This window comes from Lactuca virosa, chromosome 7, assembly GCF_052849685.1.
Source record: "Lactuca virosa cultivar CGN04683 chromosome 7, Lactuca_virosa_CGN04683_v6, whole genome shotgun sequence".
In the NCBI taxonomy this organism is placed as follows: Eukaryota; Viridiplantae; Streptophyta; class Magnoliopsida; order Asterales; family Asteraceae; genus Lactuca; species Lactuca virosa.
Window position 1 is genome coordinate 119,025,537 of NC_136432.1, and position 22,416 is coordinate 119,047,952.

At 32.8% G+C, this 22,416-nt stretch overlaps 2 protein-coding genes across 2 annotated transcripts; one reads left to right on the top strand and one right to left on the bottom strand.

Moving 5' to 3' along the window:
* Positions 1-491: 491 nt before the first annotated feature.
* Positions 492-9,153, top strand: LOC145124999 (putative inactive cadmium/zinc-transporting ATPase HMA3). Its single transcript, XM_079060486.1, has 9 exons — positions 492-817; positions 3,579-3,836; positions 5,685-5,782; positions 5,945-6,200; positions 6,290-6,427; positions 6,514-6,832; positions 6,924-7,126; positions 7,203-7,396; positions 7,470-9,153. The coding sequence occupies exons 1-9, from the start codon at positions 625-627 to the stop codon at positions 8,757-8,759; spliced, it is 2,949 nt and encodes a 982-aa protein (XP_078916612.1). The 5' UTR covers positions 492-624; the 3' UTR covers positions 8,760-9,153.
* Positions 9,154-10,539: 1,386 nt separating this feature from the next.
* Positions 10,540-18,239, bottom strand: LOC145124526 (cadmium/zinc-transporting ATPase HMA3-like). The gene is made up of 9 exons (XM_079059912.1): positions 18,004-18,239; positions 15,979-16,236; positions 15,670-15,767; positions 15,284-15,539; positions 14,978-15,115; positions 14,579-14,897; positions 14,302-14,504; positions 14,022-14,218; positions 10,540-13,949 (listed from the first exon to the last, which is right to left on the bottom strand). The coding sequence occupies exons 1-9, from the start codon at positions 18,194-18,196 to the stop codon at positions 11,832-11,834; spliced, it is 3,780 nt and encodes a 1,259-aa protein (XP_078916038.1). The 5' UTR covers positions 18,197-18,239; the 3' UTR covers positions 10,540-11,831.
* Between the last annotated feature and the right edge of the window lie 4,177 nt (positions 18,240-22,416).

The following is a 22,416-nucleotide window of genomic DNA, read 5'->3' on the forward strand; positions in this document are numbered from 1 at the left end:
GTGTAGTTTACTTTTACCTTTTCGGTGTGTTCACATCTAGGTAACAATCTTTTTTTTATACACATATTGGTAACAAACTTTTTGGAAGTGTTCACATATGACAATTATGACCGGCTGTAGCTGCTACAGCCGGTCATAATGTTCATATGTGAACACTTCCAAAAAGTTCGTTACATAGATGTGTGCAAAAAAAGATAGTTACCTAGATGTAAATAAACCGAAAAGTTAATTACCTTATTAAGTTCATTTCCCTTTAGAATAACCTCTTAAAAAGATTTTGTTTTTCGACAGTTAAAAGTTTTCCAAAATAAAATAGCAAAAAAACTTTATAGTGTAAGGTTTTCTAAACTTAGCCATCGATGTAAAATTGTAAATGGTCTCTTTTGTAAACCAAGGGACTATTTGTGTAATTTCTTCTAATATTTGTAAAATCAAAACAAACTCGTGCATTCCAAGCCCACCCACCCTCCCATCGACACTACAAATAACCACCCTTTCCTCTCACCGCTTACCATTTACTTCGTTCCTCACTTCTTCGCACCTACTCTTTGATATTTGCCCCAAAAATCTTCCATTCCTCCTCGAATTGGAGTATTCGATTGGTGATTTGTGATATACAGAGAGATGAAGGAAGATTCCACAAAGGATTTGGAGAAAAGCTATTTCGATGTGTTGGGTCTATGCTGTTCATCTGAGGTGCCACTGATCGAGAAGATTCTTAATCCTCTTGAAGGCGTTCACCATGTCTCCGTCATCGTTCCTTCCCGAACTGTTATCGTGCTTCACGACGCTGCCCTCATTTCTCAGTTTCAAATCGGTAACCTCTCTTTCCATCTCTCTCTCTGTAAATATCATATAGCTATGCATCTGTTTGAGGATTAGATTTACATTTTGTTCATTCAACTGTAGAACAATCATTTCAAAAGCTAGAGATAGAAACTGATTTGAATTTTGTTTTCATGATTAAAAGGATCCAATTACTTTGATTCATTGTTGCTTAACATACGGCATTTCTTAACTTTTTTGGCCCTTTTTCACTGGAAAAAATACTACCAATTTTACAATCGAGTCCATTTTCAAAACAATACACATGTTTCATCAATAGTTCATGCTTTTCCATTTCCATGCGTTAAAGAAAATATTATATTAATTTTATATATAAGATTATAGTAAATAACTCGATCGATTATGTTCATAATCAATTTACAGTAGGCAGTGATAAATTGATATATTTTAGATTCGTTAAAATTGAAAACCTTTGCGGGTCGACATAAACATAATAACGAAGTCAAGTTCTACAAGCAACTTAAAAGTATGGAGACATCTAAAATTCTCTTTGCTTATCTGTCTATTAAAGTTTCTAACTTATATTTCAATATATATCTAATTAAATGTAATGATAAATTTGATACGTAAAGTTGTTGAAAATAAAAATATATGTGTATTTAGTAATTAAATGTCTGAATTTTAAATAAGATAGGGAAAGTGAAACCCACGTAATTGGTTAGGTAACGTTCTATAATTATGTTATTTATTGTTTAACGTTCTATAATTATGTTATTTATTGTTTACATTTATTTGGTTTTGTCAATCACTGTTGTTTGATAACTGTTTATGCCAAAAAAAAAAAACCTAATATCGTTTTCTAAAGATTCGTAAAGAGCCATTAACAAAATAATATTTCTATAGAGATTCATTTGATTGTTTTTTTTAATGAAAACACATATTCCTTTTTGGACCTTAATAAGGTTGAGAATTCAATATGAATAATAAGAAAGCGACACTGTTACCAAAAAAATCTAACTTCATATATAAAATATTTATCTCTTAGAAGAATGGAATGTTTAACTTAACAGTTCAGTTTCTTACAAAACAAATATTTAAAATACTGTTTTAACGTGATAAAATGAAAACCCTGAAATAAGTTTTAATTTTTTTTGATACACAACAGTTTTGTGTTTTAAAATAGAATCACTTTTCTTAAATTTTACCAGTATTGTGTAATTAACATAATGTAATTAAGTTAACCTTAAATTTTGTTTCTTTATTTTCCGGTGTATTCATTTTTATTAAATATTAATAATGCTGGTTTTTAGCACTTTCAGTTTTTTTAATCATAAAAAAAAAACAAAATTAGTGCAATCCTACCTATAAAAAGAAATGAAATTTATGGAAGAAACGTCACGCTTCTCGCTTTAATAAAAGTGGAACGTGGTCCCAATTTCGAAGAAATTTAAAAAAGCAGCACATTACATTTCATAGATATATTATTATATTAAAAAAAGAAATTATTGTCCATATCCTCCTCCCCAACTGTCCTAAACTTTTCAGTTTTCACATTTGATAATGATTTGAAAATAAACTTGTTAGTTCTATTTTGGATATCAGCCCAGTTTATTTATTTTTTTATTTGAGTGATAAAAATTGCAAAATACCGGAAATAATCTAATGGAGAGTATCTTTTTGTTCTTTTATTGAAAGATTATTCTAGGTATTTAACTAATAACTAAACACACCCTTATTAAAACATGTGTAATGTGTTAATCCTTTTTGTTCTTTTATTGAAAGATTATTCTAGGTATTTAACTAATAACTAAACACACCCTTATTAAAACATGTGTAATGTGTTAATCCTCAATTGTCACACTTTTATTCAATTATTCAATTGGTTATTTTGAATTAATTTTTTTTCCACATGTCATTTTATATGTTTTTTTATTTTATTAAATCCTGCATAATATTTTTAATGTATTAATTACAATAAATGTAGTAATAAATTGATATTAATAAATGTATTAATTTCAGTAATAAACTTACATTTTAATTTCAAAATAATCAAAATTAAAGCTTATTAGTTTTTTTTATTTAAATTATTTGTTTAAATTTAAAAGATAAAAAACATTTCCATTATAATAAATTATTATTTTTCTTATTTTCTTATAAATTCAAAGTTCTCAAATATTTTGACATTTTTATTTAACTTTTCTTTTTTTATATTAATCCATGTAATACATGGGTCTCACAACTACTACTTAAATATTATACTTATATTGGGCAGAGAAAACGTAAACTCAATAATATTTGTTTTTTTTAATTGTATTTTAAATTTAAAAACCTTTTTTAAAATTTTGATACGATTAATATATAAAAGACCTATATATAAAAAACTTTCCATATTAAACCTTAACTTTTTATAAAAAAAATATCTTGTATTTTTCTACTTTTTTATTTGGCCATTTTACCAGATTTACGGGTAATCTTCTGGTTTTAAGTAACTTTTTTTTTTTTTTGAAAAAACCTTCATATTTTTTTTCCGAAAAAATCTTCACAATGGATAATTTTCTTTTTCGGGAAAAGTTTTTTTTTTTCAAAAAAAATAGTTTAAAATCGCTAGATTACCTGTAAGCTTTGCAAAAATAAACAAACAGAGAAATACAAAGTTTTATTTAGAAGAAAAAAATAATAACAAAAGTTGAGGTTAATCCAGAAAAAACAAAAAATTCAAGATCATGATATTAACAAATTTTGACAATTCATATCTTATTTGTTTATTCCTTTTTTACCCTTGTTGAATTTAGTTAAGGCGCTAAACCAAGCACGATTAGAAGCAAATGTGAGGATGAAAGGAGTTCAAAACTATGGAAACAAGTACCCAAGCCCATACGCCGTCGTTTGTGGTGTCCTCCTTTTGCTTTCATTTTTGAAATATATTTATTCCCCATTTAAATGGTTGGCACTTGGAGCTGTCGCTGTGGGCATTATACCCTTAACTTTGAAAGCCTTTGCATCTCTACGAATTTTCAGATTTGACATCAATGTTCTCATGCTCATTGCAGGTATGATATACCTTCATTCTCATATTACATTTGTATTAATAGATATGAAATTTTGTGGATAAGATTAAGAAATATATGATCAAGAAAGTAATTTTAACTTCTTTTTATAAAATATGAGATTGTTTTAATAAGTAATAATCAAATAAATAAACAGAAAACAAACATTTCAAATCGGAAGATGTCACAATCAAATATCTAAAAAACAAAGTCAACAGTCACGATTTACATGGGGATGTGGTGGTTTCACTCTCAACCCTGGCCCAATACATTTATCTCATACCATTTAGTCATTTACACAATTTATTCAATTATTATTATTATTATTATTATTATTATTTTTTGGTACTCAACTACCCATTAAAAAGTTTAAAGGGTCGCAATCGGAATTGATATAATCAATATCATATTTACAAAGACCGAAAAAACCATATTAGTGGGTCAAATTTATATTTCGTTTTATAGTGATGGAATTTTAGTGATTTTCTTGATGATATGCAAATCGTATTTTGTTAAATGAAAATACTGGGAGTTAATAAAAAATGATACTATAATAAAAATAGTAAAATAATATTAGGATTGAGGTATTTTAGAATGAAGTTATCCAAAGTTCCGATCACATGTTTCATTATATCATATTAGATCTTTGAATAGTGTCCTTTCAAAACAATAATATTATAATAATAATAAAATGGAATAAACAAGAAAACTGATAGAATATTCTAACCCACATAAAGGGCTAAAATTCCAAAGAGGAATATTTAAAGCCTTTGATTTTGAGATGGTATTTATTTTTATCCATCTATCAATTAAGATGCGAAACCTATCCGCTTGGAATGAAGTTTGTGAGGTTCAACTCTCTCAAGAGTAAAATGATGTCATTCATTATCACTTTTTGTATAATTTAAAGAATTTTTATCAACTTTTTAGATGATACGTATTTGACATTCAAAATAAAAAAAAATGAACATATTTGTTATATCTACTACTTTCTTTTACAAGTTTTGTAATTTAGTTCCAAAGTTTAGCAAGCATACAATCCAATAACTTTAATCTGATTATCATTCTGGAACAGTTTGCAACACAAAACTAATAAATAAAAATAAAATGGTTTGCTATGCTAAATTGGATCATAATGATGATTTTTAGAGAATTTGTACATAATTTCGAATGGAATATTTATAGAAATGATTTCTCTTTATCATATTCTGAGTATCTGATATCAAATGCTCAACATCTATCAATAAAACGTAAAGAATACCTCATAGAAAAATATCTTTATAAGAATCTCATTAAGACCTCTAGATGAGGCTATTATCGAATATGATACATTATTTCCTTTTAGTATACATCTATATTATCATTTTTTAATAAACAGTATACTAATTTTGTTAAATAATTAAAAATACATACGACATAAAAGATATATACACATAACCAACCTAAGTGAGATTCTATCATCTCATTGATCAAATGCAATATATACCAACGACCTATTATTTACTTGTTTAATATAAGCATCATACGATCATTTTTTTCCTATTAATCGATTGTACTTAAGAAACTCTACCCAATTATAGCAATATCACAGAATACAAAGCAATTTACAACAAATGTTTCAATGTATGATGCGATAACCAAATACATTTTTCAAAATACAATGTCTTAAAAAGAAAAACACAATTTGAAGCTACAATGTTGTAACAAAAAGAAACGAAAACAAGATGCTATAATGAACAAATAGATGAAAGCTACATTGTCGTTTCTCACATTTAGCCCTAAAGAAAATTCCTCACATATCAAAATATTGGTGCATTTATTCGCCATGTTAATCGGTTAATATATTTGTAGTTGGAGGATCAATTTTCCTAAAGGATTACTGGGAAGCAGGCACAATTGTGTTTTTATTGATTATTTCAGAATGGCTCGAGACAAGAGCAAGTCACAAGGTTTATTTCCACCCTCCCTCTCTCCCAAAATTACACAACCACTATCATGTGTCAGTTTTCTAACAGACTAGACCACTGTGTACCTTATTCACATTAGACATGATTTTTCTATTTAAGAATTACTAATGTTACAAAAAGGATGATGCAAAAATTTATATGTAGGCGACTGCTGTGATGTCATCATTGATGAGCATAGCTCCTCAAAAGGCTGTATTAGCTGACACTGGTGAAGAAGTCAACGCTAGTGAAGTCAAAGTCAACACAAGACTTGCGGTCAAAGCTGGGACCATGATCCCCATTGATGGAATAGTCGTGGAGGGCGAATGTGAAGTCGATGAAAAAGCCCTAACTGGTGAATCATTTCCTGTGTCTAAACAAGTAGACTCCATTGTTTATGCAGGGACGCTCAATCTAAATGGTATGCAATCATTCTACATATCTATATTTTTTCAAATATTAATTTGAGACAGAATCTTATTTATTTTTTTATTTTTTTAATTCTTTCAGGTTATATCAGTGTTAAGACTACTGCTTTAGCTGAAGCTTGTGTAGTAGCAAAAATGGCAAAACTCGTTGAAGAGGCTCAAAATAACAAATCTAAAACTCAAAGATATGTAGATGAATGTGCCAAGTATTACACACCTGGTAAAACTCTCTCACTCTTGTAAATGAAAGACATGCATAAATGCAGAATCTTAGTGATTGAAGTTTTGTTTTTGTGGTTTTTACAGCTGTTTGTGTAGTAGCTGCCTGTTTAGCTGGAATACCAGCTGCTATGCGAGTTCATGATATGGAGAAATGGTATCACTTGGCTTTGGTGGTTTTGGTAAGTGCATGTCCATGTGCACTTATCTTATCAACACCTGTTGCTGCATTTTGTGCATTGTCAAAAGCAGCTACATCTGGACTTTTAGTCAAAGGAGCTGAATACCTCGAAATACTTTCTACAGTCAAAGTTATTTGCTTTGATAAAACAGGAACCATCACTAAAGGAGAGTTCTCTGTCTCAAGCTTTCACCCACTCGTTGACAATCAGAAATTGCTCTACTGGTAAATCATTCACAAGTCCATTCAATCATTCTTGTAAGTGTAATTGCCTATTCATTTGAAGCATCTGATCATGTGATTGATTTATTTTTAGGGTTTCGAGCATAGAGAGCAAGTCTAGTCATCCAATGGCAGCAGCACTTGTGGATTATGCGCAATCTCATTCTGTCGAACCACAACCAGACAATGTGGAGGAATTCAAAGATTTTCCTGGAGAGGGAATTTACGGGAAGATTGATGGGAAAGATGTTTATATTGGAAATAAAAGGATCGCCATTAGAGCAGGCTGTTCACAAGGTGAAGAAACTTCATCTAACGTGTGATTCACTTATTATTCTTATTATGTTTTCTAACTTGATTTTTCAACCATTAGTTCAAAGCGAAAGCAACGAAGGAAAATCAACAGGGTACATATTTATTGGATCTTCACCTGCCGGAATCTTTAGTCTCTCAGATTCATGTCGAATCGGAGTACGTGAAGCGCTCCAACAACTCAAATCAATGGGAATCAAAACCGCCATGCTCACCGGAGACTCTCAATCCGCCGCCAATCACGCACAAAATCAGGTAATTCAAAATCAAAATCAAATTCCCCCCTTTTTTTTTCCATTTCTTTCGACTCAAATTTCTGAATTTACAGTTAGGAGGAGCATTAGACATGGTCCACGCAGAACTTCTCCCTCAAGACAAAGCCAAAATCATCAAACAATTCCAAACGGAATCACCAACCGCCATGGTCGGAGACGGCCTCAACGACGCCCCCGCTTTAGCAACCGCCGACATCGGAATCTCCATGGGGGTTTCCGGATCGGCGCTGGCGAACGAAACCGGACACGTCATTTTAATGTCGAACGATATTAGAAAAATCCCGGTTGCCGTGAAACTTGCGAGAAAAACCAGGAGAAAAATATTCGAGAATATCTTCATCGCTATCATCACCAAGGCCGCTATAATCGCGTTGGCTATCGCCGGCCACCCGCTGGTTTGGGCGGCGGTTCTCGCCGACGTCGGGACTTGCTTGGTGGTGATTTTTAATAGTATGCTTTTGCTTCAAGGTACAAGTGTGAGAAGCATGAATAATCATTCACATACGGGTACAAGTCATTCGCATAATCATGCACACGCACACGCACAATGCTCGTCTGGATCTGCGGTTCAGGATAAATGCTGTGGTCATGATGAGAATGTACAAGAGGTGAAGCACGTGGTACAAGATAGTTGTTGTGGTCATGATGATCATGTTATAACACCGGAAGATGTTGATGATTGTTGTGCTCATGAGGTGAATCATTGTGGACAAGAGAAGAATGATGACTGTTGTGCTCATGATGTTGATGAGGTTCATGATCATGATGGTCATGATGATGATGGAATACAAGAGGTAAAACATGTTGTACAACCACATAATGCAAAGAAAACGATACAAGAAACTAAATGCTGTAGTACCGAAGATTTGGAATCACAAAGTTGTGAGGTTAAAAAGCAAGGAGAATGTAGTCATAATGATGAGAAGCCACATACTCATTTCAATCACCATGATCATGATCATGGTCATGGTCATACACATGATCATTCGAAGGATCATGATCATAGTCATGATCATGTACATGATCATTTGATGGATCATGATCATGGGCATAGTCATGACCATGATCATTCGAAGGACCATGGTCATGTTCATTTGAAGAAGCATGACCATCATCATCATCATCATCATGAGCATAAGCATAAGCATGTGAAGAAAGAGTACATTACGAGTGAGGAGTTAGGGAAAATAGTGAAAAGTTGTTGCAGTAGCAAGAGCAGTGGGTTGAAAAAGAGGCACATAAGTGGGTGTTGCAAGAGCTTTACGTACAAGTGCTGCGGGATTCAACAGTTTGGAGGTGGGTTTAATAGAAAGGGAGGCTTGTCTGAAATTGTGATAGAGTAAAATGGATTTGAAGATTTTCTAATATGGCTACAGTTATTGGGAATTGAAGCTCTAGAATTGGTGTATATGGGATAATGGGATCAAAAGTATATGGGTTTAGTCTTTATTATTATATAACTGATCTATATATAGCATAATGTAGACTCTTTTGTATGAGTACTCAAGTAATAGAGTCTATTATTTATTGCTTACAATAGTTTGTCTAGTATTTATGGTGATTCCTATTGTTTGTGGTGATTCACATTGGTTGGTGACTGTTTATGTGTTGAATTTTCGTTGGAGGTCAAGGCTACTTTAGATTAATATTTGGGGTTTCCACGAAACCGTTAGGTTGGAATTTTCATTAGATATTGTATTAATACTTATAAATATTATATTATTATTTGTAAGACCAGAGGAAGTGGTGATCTATGTCTTTAAAAAAATAAAATAAAATAAAAGCAAGCAATCACAAAAATCCTACACACCCACTCTAATTTTTATCTAGCTAACCGGTGAGTTATTGTTAACACACCCCCTTAAGAAATGCTATGGGGCGGTATTCAACATATGTCAAGAGCTTGGGCAGCCTTTTGATACATGCCACTCCCTAGGCCAAGTAAAACCAAACCAATTAATACTTGATTGATGAGGTAGTTAACAAATAACAATATTTTTTCTTTTATGGAGTAATATATTTTTTGAAATTCAAATTCTTTAAGTTTGCAAATTAAAAGATTGTACAATATGCAAAGTTTAAAAAAAAAATAAAAAAAGACCTTACAAATAACAAAAAGAATCTTCATAATATTTATAAAACTTATAAAAAAGCAATCCAAATTATATATATATATATATATATATATATATATATATATATATATATATATATAATAGTAGAAAATACATATAAAATATTAATTATATATAAAATCGCCACCTTACAAACGACAAAGCTCATAAAAATTTAAGGTTTGACATTACTGCCAAAGTCACGCCTTACATTATTTAGAACATTGACAATAACCTAAAACGCCAAGAGTTCAATCCATAATGAAGTCTCGTTGATTATGGATGATTACAAACATTTTCATTTGACAAAGAGAAAACCCAGTGTCACGATACAAAGGTGGAAAGTTATATTATACTGTAGTCATAATAATTTTTTTTAAATAAATTTTAAAGAAAGACCAAAAGAAAATTGATCTATACTGGTTGGAAAAAATCAATTTATGAGATGTGCCAAATTGATTTTAAAGGATGAAAATATATATTAATATGGACTAATATGTAAAAATAAATAGGTAAGAAATTTGGCCTTAAATAAAAGGATAAAAGTGCATGTTACAGCTTTGAAAAACAAAATTAAAGAAAGAAGCTTACATGTAGGCCTAATAAGTGTCGCTTAGTGTCGTGGCTTATATATGAATCAATTGTTGGTGATTTTAGTGTTACTGAACATTTTGTGCAAATGGAACTAATATGTGAGCTAAGAGACTTATAATTTTGGCTTATATATGAATCAATTGTTGGTGATTTTAGTGTCACCGAACATTTTGTGCAAATGGAACTAATATGTGAGCTAAGAGACTTATAATTTGTACTCTATTTTATATGTTTCGGTGTGTGCAGAGTGCACGCATATATAAGATCGAGTTATAAGTCGGTACGACATAATGATTTTGGTTTTGTCTTGCAGAAAAAGTATTTCACGAACCATGTCTAATGTACCCTAACTGCCAAATTATCTGGATAATAACTAATTTAAGTTGAAAGAAAACATAATCCAATACACATAAAATTATTAGAAATAATATTACTTAAAATAAGAATGTTATTACTAGAATATAATACATAAAAAAACAAAGATTCACGAAGTTGGTGTTATTTGCTAGTGTCGCGACACGGTTGTGTATGTATTTATATATGTTGTAGTCTCCCCCTTATATCCTTAACTGTTTTTTTAGAGAAAACCAAGGAGTACATTATTTGAATACAAATACAACAAAAGATTACATCATGATTTATATATAAGTAGGATATCTTGGAAAATATTTACTCGGTCATAATCTTTGATAGGCGTCCAAACGGTTGGTACCGAAACAATTATATGTAAGGTTCTTGGAACACCTAATAACAATATTCCCTTTTTCTTCAAGCCATGCCTCTTGAACAATTTCTTACCATTTTCTCAAATCACCGCATGTGATCCACAAATATTCGGTGTTGCATTCTTCTTCCTCTTTAACCTGATTCTTGCAACTCTGAGATTCCAAATCCTTTCTTCCCTTACAACATTTAGTTTCTTGTACCAATTTCTTTTATTTATGTGGTTGTAGCACAAGCTTTACCTCTTGAGCCTGTTAAGTCTTAACCACAACTACCTACGCCACAACTATTTCTATAACCGTTGAACAACAACCACCACCCATATCACAACAGTTAAATCTGAATCAAAATAACCACCACCCATATCACAATACATGTCATTAGCCATTGAACAAAAACCATCTGCATCACAACAATCGTATTTAACTTCTAAACCACAACCCCCCCTCTTTGCAACAATTGTCTTTAACCTTTAAATGATAATCACCCACACCATGACACTCGCCTCTAACTTCCAACCCACAGCAAAACACTTGTATTTAGTATCTAAATAATAACCACCCACAATATAACCTTTGTCTTTAGCCTATGAAGCATAACCTTCCACATCCCAATACATGTTTTCAACTTTTAATTGATAATCACCCACATCACACCAATTGTCTTTAACGTCTAATTAATAATCATCGATATCATGACACTTTTCTTTACTTCTAAACCACAACCACCCACATCAAAACATTTTTCTTTAGAATGTGAACAATATCCACCTACATCATTAAGTTTCTCTTTAGTCTCCGAACCACAACCACCCACATCACAACACGTGTCTTTAATTTTTTAAACACAACCACCTATATTGTAACGATTGTCTTTAACTTCTAAATAATAAGAACCCACATCATGACACCTTTTTTAACTTCTAAACCACAACCACCCACATCACAACAATTGTCTTTAGCCTCTAAGTAAGAACCTCCCACATCACAACCTTTTTTTATTAGCCTTTGAACCACAACCACCCACATCACAACACTTGTCTTTAACTTCTGAACCACAACTAACCATATCGTATAAATTGTTTTTAACCTCTAAATCATAAGCACCAACATCACGACACTTGTCTTTAGCTTCTAAACCACAACCACTCATATCACAACAATTGTCTTTAACCTCCGAGCAACAACTATCCACATCACAACACTTGTCTTTAACTTCTAAACCATGACTACCCACATCACAAACATTGTCTTTTACCTCTAAAGAGTAACTACCCATATTGCAATGATTTTCTCTAACCTTTGAACAATTACCACTCAAATCACAACACTTGTCTTTAACCTCTGAACCACAACCACCACCCATATCACCACAATTATCTTTAACCTTTGAGACCAAATAACCAACACCCATATCACAACACTTTTCATTAGCCTTTGAACCAAAACCATCCACATCGTGAAACTTGTCTTTAACTTCTAAACGACAACTACCCACTTTGCAACAATTGTCTTTAACCTCCAAATAATAATCACCCACATCATGAAACTTGCTTTTAATTTCTGATCTACAACAACCCACTTCCAAACACTTGTCTTTAGTCTCTAAACAATAACCACCCACATCACAACCTTTGTCTTTAGCCTTTGATCCATTACTATCCACATCCCAACACTCGTCTTCAACTTCTAATTGACAATCACCCCCATCACAACAATTTTCTTTAATCTCTAAACTATAATCATCCATATCAAAACACTTATCTTTTACTTCTAAACCATAACCATCTACATCAAAACACTTGTCTTTAATATGTGAACAACAACCACCTACATCACAAATCGTTGCCTTAGGCTTCAAATCACAACCACCCACATCACAACATGTGTCTTTAACTTTTGAACCACAGTCACCCATATCGTAAGAATTGTCTTTAACCTCTATATAATAAGCACCTATATCACCACACCTCTTTTTAACTTCTAAACCACTGCCACCGACATCAGAAAAATGGTATTTAGCCTTTGAACAACAATCGTCCACATCACAACCCTTTTTATTAGCTGTTGATCCACAATCACCTATATCACAACACTTGTCCTTAGTTTCGGAACCACACTCACCCATCTTGTAACGGGTGTCTTTAACCTCTAAACAATAAGCACCCACGTCATGAGACTTCTCTTTAACTTCTGAACCATAACCACCCATATCAGAACTCCTTTTAACCTTTGTGCAACAACCACCCACATCACAACACTTTTCTTTAACTTCTAAGCCATGATCACCTACATCACAAGAATTGTCTTTTACCTCTAAAGAATAACTACCCACATTGCAATGCCTTTCTCTAATCTTTGAACAATTACCACTTACATCACAACACTTGTCTTTAACCTCTAAACCAAAACCATCCCCACTTACATCACAAACCCTTTGTTTAACTTGTGAATCACAACCACCTATATTGCAACAATTACGTCCAACCTTTAAACCAGAACTATCCACGTCACAACAACCGTCCTTAACAACTAAATTGCAACCACCCACGTCACAACAATTATTTTTAACCTCTAAACCACAATTATCCGCTTCGCAACACTTGTCTTTAACCTTATAATTGGATAAGCATTGTGAATCATTGCGTAAACAACTAGAATTCTTTTTCATGGTTCTCGACGATACACCTCGTAGCAAAAGCATGCTATTAAATATGACTACCAAGCAGGTCCCCATGTCAGCTAGAACCGCGGCCCAAACCAACGGGTGACCTGCAATAGCTAAAGCTATTACAGCAGCCTTGATAACCATAGCAATAAATATGTTTTCAAATATCTTTCTGCGGGTTCTTTTTGCAAGCCTCACAGCTACCGGGATTTTCCTGATATCATTTGACATCATAATCATATGTCCAGTCTCGTTTGCCAATGCAGATCCTGAAACCCCCATTGAGATCCCAATGTCTGCTGTTGCTAAAGCAGGAGCATCATTCATCCCGTCTCCAACCATAGCTACCGGAGATTCCCTTTGCATTTCTTTAATGAGTGTGGCTTTGTCTTGGGGCAGAAGCCCTGCACGAACCATGTCTAAAGCACCCCCTAACTGCCAAACCAAGAAGAGATTAAGTCGAAAGAAAATGAAGAATAATTTTAGAAAAATAATTTTTATAATGACCTGATTTTGTGCGAAATTGGCTGCTTCTTGACAATCTCCCGTAAGCATGGTTGTCTTAATTCCCATCGATTTGAGTTCTTTAATTGCTTCCTTTACTCCAATCCGACATGAATCTGAGAGACTAAATATCCCAGCAAGTGAAGATCCCAAAAATACATATCCAGTAGACTTTCCTTGGTTATTAATTTGAGTAGGAACTAATATAATAGTTCAAAAATCAAGTTAGAAAAAAAAAGACTAAGAATAACATGAAAATGTTATAACTTGCTACCTTTCTTACCTTGTGAACACCCCGCTCGAACACCTATCTTTTGGTTTCCGATGTAAACTTCTTTCCCATCAATCTTCCCGTAAATTCCTTCTCCAGGAAAATCTTTGAATTCCTCCACATTGTCTGGTTGCGGTTCGACCGAATGAGATTGTGCGTAGTTCACAAGTGCTTCTGCCATTGGATGACTGGACTTGCTCTCGATGCTTGAAACCCTAAACTCCAAAAGAATTGTCAAATGATCAGAACGAAATTTACAAAAATGAAGTTTTAAAAAGTTTAATTTTACCAATAGAGCAATTTGTCAGTGTCGATGAGTGGATGGAAGTCTGAGACCGAGAACTCTCCTCTAGTGATTGTCCCAGTTTTATCAAAGCATATAAATTTGACTGTAGAAAGTATTTCGAGGTATTCGGCACCTTTAATAAGAAGTCCGGATGTAGCTGCTTTTGACAACGCACAAAATGCTGCAATTGGAGTTGATAAGATAAGTGCACATGGACATGCACTTACCAAAACCACCAAAGCCAAGTGATACCATTTCTCCACGTCACGAACTCGCATAGCAGCTGGTATAGCCGCCAAGCTGGCGGCTACCACAACAACAGCTACAAATTCAAACCAAAAAAATGCCATTAATGGTCCATTGGAAATAATTGTTTTGCAAATCAAAAAGAAATATATAAACCTGGGGTGTAATACTTGGCAAATTCGTCTACATATCTTTGCGTTTTAGATTTGTTGTTTTGAGCCTCTTCAACAAGCCTTGCCATTCTTGCCACTACACAAGCTTCGGCTACAGCAGTAGTCTTAACACTAATATAACCTAGAAAAAAACATTCAAAGTGTTGCCAAGATAAGTGATTTCTGAAAAGTACATTAGAAGAATGATAACAAATATAGAAAAAGTTAGGATTCAACACTCTTAGTTTTTTGTGTTAAATGGTTGTTTCTGTATTAAGTCAGAGAAATATAAATACAAATGTTGGCATACCATTTAGATTGAGTGTCCCTGCAAAAACGATGGAATCTACTTGTTTATACACCGGAAACGATTCACCAGTTAGAGTTTTCTCATCGACTTCACATTTCCCTTCCACAACTATTCCATCAATGGGGATCATGGTCCCAGCTTTGACCGCAAGTCTTGTGTTGACTTTGACTTCGCTAGTGTTGACTTCTTCACCAGTGTCAGCTAATACAGCTTTCTGAGGAGCTATGCTCATCAATGATGACATCACAGCAGTGGCCTACAAATAAAATTTCCATCGGTTCATTTTCAAACAATAGGATTGTTCTTATATATATATATATATATATATATATTATATATATATATAATCATTTGCATGCTTTTCAGAAAAAAGGGTGGTAGTACACCTTGTGACTTGCTCTTGCCTCCAGCCATTCAGATATAATCAATAAAAACACAATTGTGCCAGCTTCCCAGTAATCCTTTAAGGCAATTGATCCTCCAACTACAAATATTAACAAATGCACCGAGCATAAGGTTTATTTTTTGTAGCTTGTACGAATAACTTTTGGACATATTTTGAAGTTAACTTTACGTATCTGAATCATTTATTCTTATAATTAATATGAAAAGATATTACTAGTTTGAATCACAAAATTTCACATTCACATATATAAATGTATTATAAGAAAAAAGATAATTAAATAATATTGTACCTGCAATGAGCATGAGAAGATTGATGTCGAATCTGAAAATTCGTAGAGATGCAAAAGCTTTCAAAGCTAAGGGTATAATGCCCACAGCAACAGCTCCAAGTGCCAACCATTTAAATGGCGAATAAATATATTTCAAAAATGATAGCAAAAGCAGCACACCACATCCGACGGCGTATGGGCTTGGCCACTTATTTCCATAATTTTGAACTCCTTTCATCCTCACATTTGCTTCTAATCGTGCTTTGTTTAGAGCCTTAACTAAATTAAGGATAAAAGAAAAGAAATCAGTTATCACATGACACATATCACATATGAATTATGAACAATCTCAAATATGTAATTTTAACGTCTTTGATCTAGGCCAACCCATCGATTTTAAAAGCATGTTCATAAAAATAAAAATGGCCTCTTAAATATAATTTCTTTTATATAAGCAAAATTCACTAATAATACGATAAGTCGAACACATATATTCATATACGTAAAAAGAATTTAGTCACTGATTTTTCACTCAACGAACAATAAGTGGTATGTATGTAAAAAAACTTTTGGGCCCCGAGACGACACAACCATGTGCACTTGTACACCTAGCACATGCTTAAAGCTAGTCAAAAGACAGAAGGGTATGCGGAGATGTCGACCCTTCTAGAGTTTGAGTATTCAAGTCTTGAAGCCATAATAGAAATAGATTAAAATGCCTATAAGTCACCATTCTATAAAAGATCATCTTAACACTAAATCTACTGAAAACTGCTTTCATTTACGAAATTCTTACATTTGAAAAAAAAAATTAAATTTAAAATATGTTGGATACTAAATAAAACTGAGTACAAAAAGGAAATTTGAAAAAAAAAAGTTAGATTATTAATAATAACCGGATAATATATATATATATATATATATATATATATATATATATATATATATATATATATATATATATATATATATATATATATATGAAAATTTGTTTTAGACCATATGCAATAATGCAAATAATATTGATCTCACTTTTAATGTAATATTTTCTACACCAAAAAATTACTCATAGTATATTAATTTTTTTTAAAAATATATGAACTTTAAAAAAGATCACTTTTATTGTAAATTTGTATTACATGTTTTTTTTTATCACAATAACTTTATAAATTATATTATCACATAATAATAACCAAATAAATTATTCATATATTATTAATATATCATATATTACATGTTATAGTTAATTGATTTACATTGTGTTTGACACGTCATAGATAACCATAAGCTAACTTATTTTTTGAGTTTTTTAAAACTGTTATGTTTGGTAATGAACAAATAGCTTAAAAGTTAGTTTTAAAAAAAAACTATTTAAACTAGATTTTAAAGAGTTTTTATTTTTAATTTCAAAATATACATTTATTTCATTACAAAAATAATATTTTTTTAAATATCTTTTTATGTCATTTTATATTTTCCAGCTAGCTTATCAGCTAAATTTTACCAAACATTATTTTTTATCAGATAGTTTATAAGCTAGCAGTTAGTTTTTCGGCTAACAACTAAATTTTAAACTATCAACTAGATTTTTAACTAATTCGTTAAAGATAACTTTAAAGTATATACCATTAAATAAACTATAAATGCATACTCCCAAATTTAAAGGATAAAAAATGAGACGTGAAAATTAAACACCATTTTGATGTAAAGAAAGAGTATAATACCAACTTAATTTACCAAAAATCTGGTTGTTATCATTATCAGAGTATATGGTTCCAAAATCGAAGCCTACAAACAGAGGACTAGCAAATCGACTATAAGCATACCAATTCACAAAATATATTAGGAAAATACATGAAGGTTCATCAGTAGTTTGGGAAACATCTGACAATATTGTTTTAAGGTAAATCTAAGTTCTTGCATTATATACGCACTCATGGGTGGAGACTAGGGGATATATATGCTCTAAGTTAGATTTGAAACATGCAATTTAAAACTAATCTCCAAACAGGTGCATATACATAGACCATAGTTAGTGATCATTACCGATTTGAAACTGAGAAATGAGGGAGGCGTCATGAAGCACAATGACAGTTCTCGAAGGAACGATGACAGAGACATTGTGAACGCCTTCAAGAGGTGTAAGAATCTTCTCAATCAGTGACACCTCCGATGAACAGCATAAACCCAGCACATCGAAATAAGTTTTCTCCAAATGCTTTTTCGAATCTTCCTTCATCTCTGTGTCTCACAATATGCCAATTCTTGGGGGCAAGAAAGCAAGAGTATAGGTGTGAAAACTGAGGAACGAAGTGATCAATGGTGGCATGCAGTGAGAAGAAAGGACGCTTATTTGTAGTGCCGAAGGGGGGTATTGGGTCGATTAAACAAACATTATTTGTTTCATTGGAATTTTAATAAATTCATAAAGCAAATACAATAAAATCTTTATAGTTTTGAAAAATATTTTTTTCAGTCCTAACTTTTTTTTTTTGTGAGTGTACGTGTGTGCGTCTTTAAACCTTTAATCAAACTTTTGCTAATGCCACTTTTTTAATTATACTTTGTTTGACGTCAAACAAGACACTACTCTTTCTTTGTCTTTTCTTTTCCCCTTGGGTCAAACAAACAACCTATATCCATCGCACACCATCTTGGCAGATAGCATTCGGCTATGGGCACCTCTCATTGTAGTCTCTATTCCTTCGGCTCGTGATATCCTCTCATTGTACGAGACGGTTGTCCCAAATAATTATATATCTTTTTGAGAAAATCAAAATATGCCCAGAAATTGGGTAACGTTTAACACAATGACCAAGATTTAGAAAAATACTTAATAAAGGCCAGACAACTTGTCCACTAGGAAATTATTAACCATTCTTCAAAATAAACTTTTGACTATAGTTCAATCTTTTTATGTAATTAGGTTTCGTATCAGATATGATCCAACCCATTAGAACTTGATTACGAATATATGAAATGAACCCAATTGGAACGGGTTTGAAAAGTCATGCTGAAAACCGATTTAAAGAAAGTTTTATTTGATCCGATAGAAAAATGTCTTTTTAATTCATTACTTCAACAAAATTTTGTTGATACAAGGATTCCGATGCTGCCCAAGAAAGGTCTGATCCCTTCACCGAGAATCAACTCTATTAAACATAAAAGTAAAAAAAATATCGTTTTGACACCTTAAATGGTTGCGAATAGACCAAAAACGTCTTACTTCATGATGAAGCCTTGATTTTATTTATTAGCCCATTTTTTATCAACCATAGTGTTAAATAAGATTTCCAAAAAAACGATTCATATACTATTTGTAACCCCGTTATGTAGTTTATGATTTTTAGGTTAGAAACTGGATTCGGTTTGATCTGATTTTGGCCAAAACTGGTTATCACTTACTGAAAAAAAAAAAAAAAAAAGGAACCAAATTTAAAACCTACGTGGCCATAATTTTTAGTTTAGTTTGTGCACCTCTCAGATACGAAGAAAGATGATTATTGTTGTCAAGACTAGGTGGACCGGACCGGACTGTTTTTTGGACCCCCGGGCCGGTTCTCGGTTCTTAGAATCCATCAAAACCGGTTCGGTTTTTTCCCGGTCCGGTCTGGTTTTTACCGGGTTTAGAACCGGTTGGACCCGATTTAAAAAAAAAATTTGTAATCTGTGAAATTTTTTAAACACCATAACTCAAGTCGGATTGATACGCGGTTTTTTCCAACGTTTAATTTACAGTTTGTAGATGAATTTAGACTATAATTTTGTTGATTTTGGTATTATATTCAATGAGTTACAGTCTTTCAAAGTTGAACTATCAAAGCTGAAAATTTTCAGCTTTTCAGCAACATTTTTAAAATTTTGTAATCTGTGAAAATTTTTAAACAACCATAACACATTCGTTTTAAGTCGAATTGACACGCGGTTTTTTCCAACGTTTAATTTACAGTTTGTAGATGAATTTAGACTATAATTATGTTGATTTTGGTATTATATTCAATGAGTTACAGTCTTTCAAAGTTGAGCTATCAAAGCTGAAAATTTTCAGTTTTTCAGCAAGAGTTTTAAAATTTTGTAATATGTGAAAATTTTTAAACAACCATAACTCCTTCGTTTTAAGTCGGATTGACCTGCGGTTTTTTCCAACATTTAGTTTACAGTTTGTAGATGAATTTGGACTATAATTATGTTGATTTTTGTATTATATTCAGTGACTTACAATCCTTCAAAGTTGAGCTATCAAAGCTGAAATATTTCAGCTTTTTAACTATTATTTTAGACTGTAATTCTGAATTTTATGTATTTTTGACAGATAAATTATATGAAAGAGACCTTGGTGAACGTGATTTATATGTTAGTTGGTTTTATTTGGAAAATTAATTTTGCAAGTTATAATATTATAACATCAAGGTAGATTAGTTATGCATGAAACGGAAGTGTAATAATTTTTACAAGTTGTATCGTATCAAACCCAATAACATATTCGTTTTAACGAGTTCTATCAAACCCAAAAACTTATTTTAACGACTTGTACTCTATGCAATTAAAGTTGTACCGGTCTAAACGGGTCCAAGAACCGAAAAATCCGGACCTGGACCCGGACGCGGACATGGACACGGACACGAGTCATCCGGTCCGGTCCACGGTCCAAAATATTCTCCATAACCGGTCCGGTCCAAGAGTCAGTCCGGTCCGGTCCGGTTTGGTCCAAATGCACACCCATAGTCAAGACCCTTTCTCCGATGGTGGCCATGTCATAAACATTTTCATCATGATGGATAATTTCCAATAATGATGTCTGATCATATGTTAGATTCTATGCGAAGTTGTGAAAAAATCAACCAAAAAGATGTCCACATGAAATTATTGCAGATATAGGCGGGACCATAAATTAATTACGTAGATATTTACCCTGTACTTATTGCATAACTTCTTTGCTATGGTTTCTTTTTTTTTTCTAATATACGCATCTTATTCGCCGTTTTCAAAAAAAATTATGTAGATATTAAGTCATTTTTTTTGTTATTCAGTTATTTGTTTATTAATGTAAAATATTTTAGTAAGAGCGATACTTTGTAATGCATTTACTTTAATATCAAAATACACATTTAACTACAGATACATTTCACATCAATAATGCAATACAATGTCTATAAAGGAGGAGCACGAGATCCCAAAAAACTTAAGCCAAACGCGTAGGATACAACATAAATTGGAGGCATCCAACACAATTCGTGTTAGCGGATCATTACATTTGTATACTTTTATCAACTTGTATTGTATTAGTTTTTTAAACGACAAATCTAATCTAATCTTATACTACTTCTTATTCATGAATTTACATATGTCTCATATAAGACTTGCAACCTTCAGCCTCACGGAAGGAGTGTAACACCTGATACTGTTGAGCTAGAAGCCCTTTGGTAATTCAGTTCAAATCAATGAGAATTATTCACCATATTATGGTATCAAAGACTCATTCTAATCTTTCCTAAACTCTATCCTTCTCTTCTGCATTACCTTTCTCGTTCTGTTCTTCCTCCATACTTCTCCTCTACTATCGACCTAAACCCTACCACTACCATGCTCGACGACAACAACCCACCTCCCTCTACACACAAGGCATGCGTCATTACGAATATCATGTATGTCCTGTTAATCCTTGATCTTACCACCCATAACTACGATCCCTGGAGCAACCTCTTTACCTCCCACTACATTGCATATGATTTAGTCATTCACATTGACGGCTCATACGACCCTCCAAAAACACCTCCTACGAATGCCGAATGGGAGAAACTCAATGTCGTTGTTAAACTATGGATGTTTGGATCCATTTCTCAATCTCTTATTACCTCTACCTATACCATCAATGCAAACGCTAGAAAAATTTGGCACAATCTCAATGCCCTCTTTTGTGAAAACAAATATGTCACAGTTTTGCAACTCGAAAGTGAATTTCCGAATATCTCAATGGGGGACCTCCCGTCCATGACTAATTGACTATTGTACCAAAGTCAAAAATCTTGTTGATTTACTTGAAGGACTTGGCGAAAAGGCGAAGGAAAAACATGTTGTGATTCACAACATCAATGGCTTATCTAGCACGTTAGATTGAATCCTACAAAATAAAGCCATCCCCTCTTTTTCTGAGATTTGATCCATGTTGGGTGTGGAAGAACAGCACCTTAACACCAGCTGAGTTCCGACTTCGTCTCACGATCATCACTTATCCCCTCCTTCTATGTTACATGTTAGGCATAACTCCTCCAATTGTGGTGGTGGCAGTGGTAATTACCGCCATAATGAAACATGGGGAGGAAACAATAACCATTCCAACCGTTATCGCCAACCACCACCTAGCGTCGTTGGCACTGCTTCTAGAAGTAAACGATACAGGTGCGTTTATTTCCTATACCCTCCATCGCACCCTTAAAACCCTTCATGGGCTGCTACTTC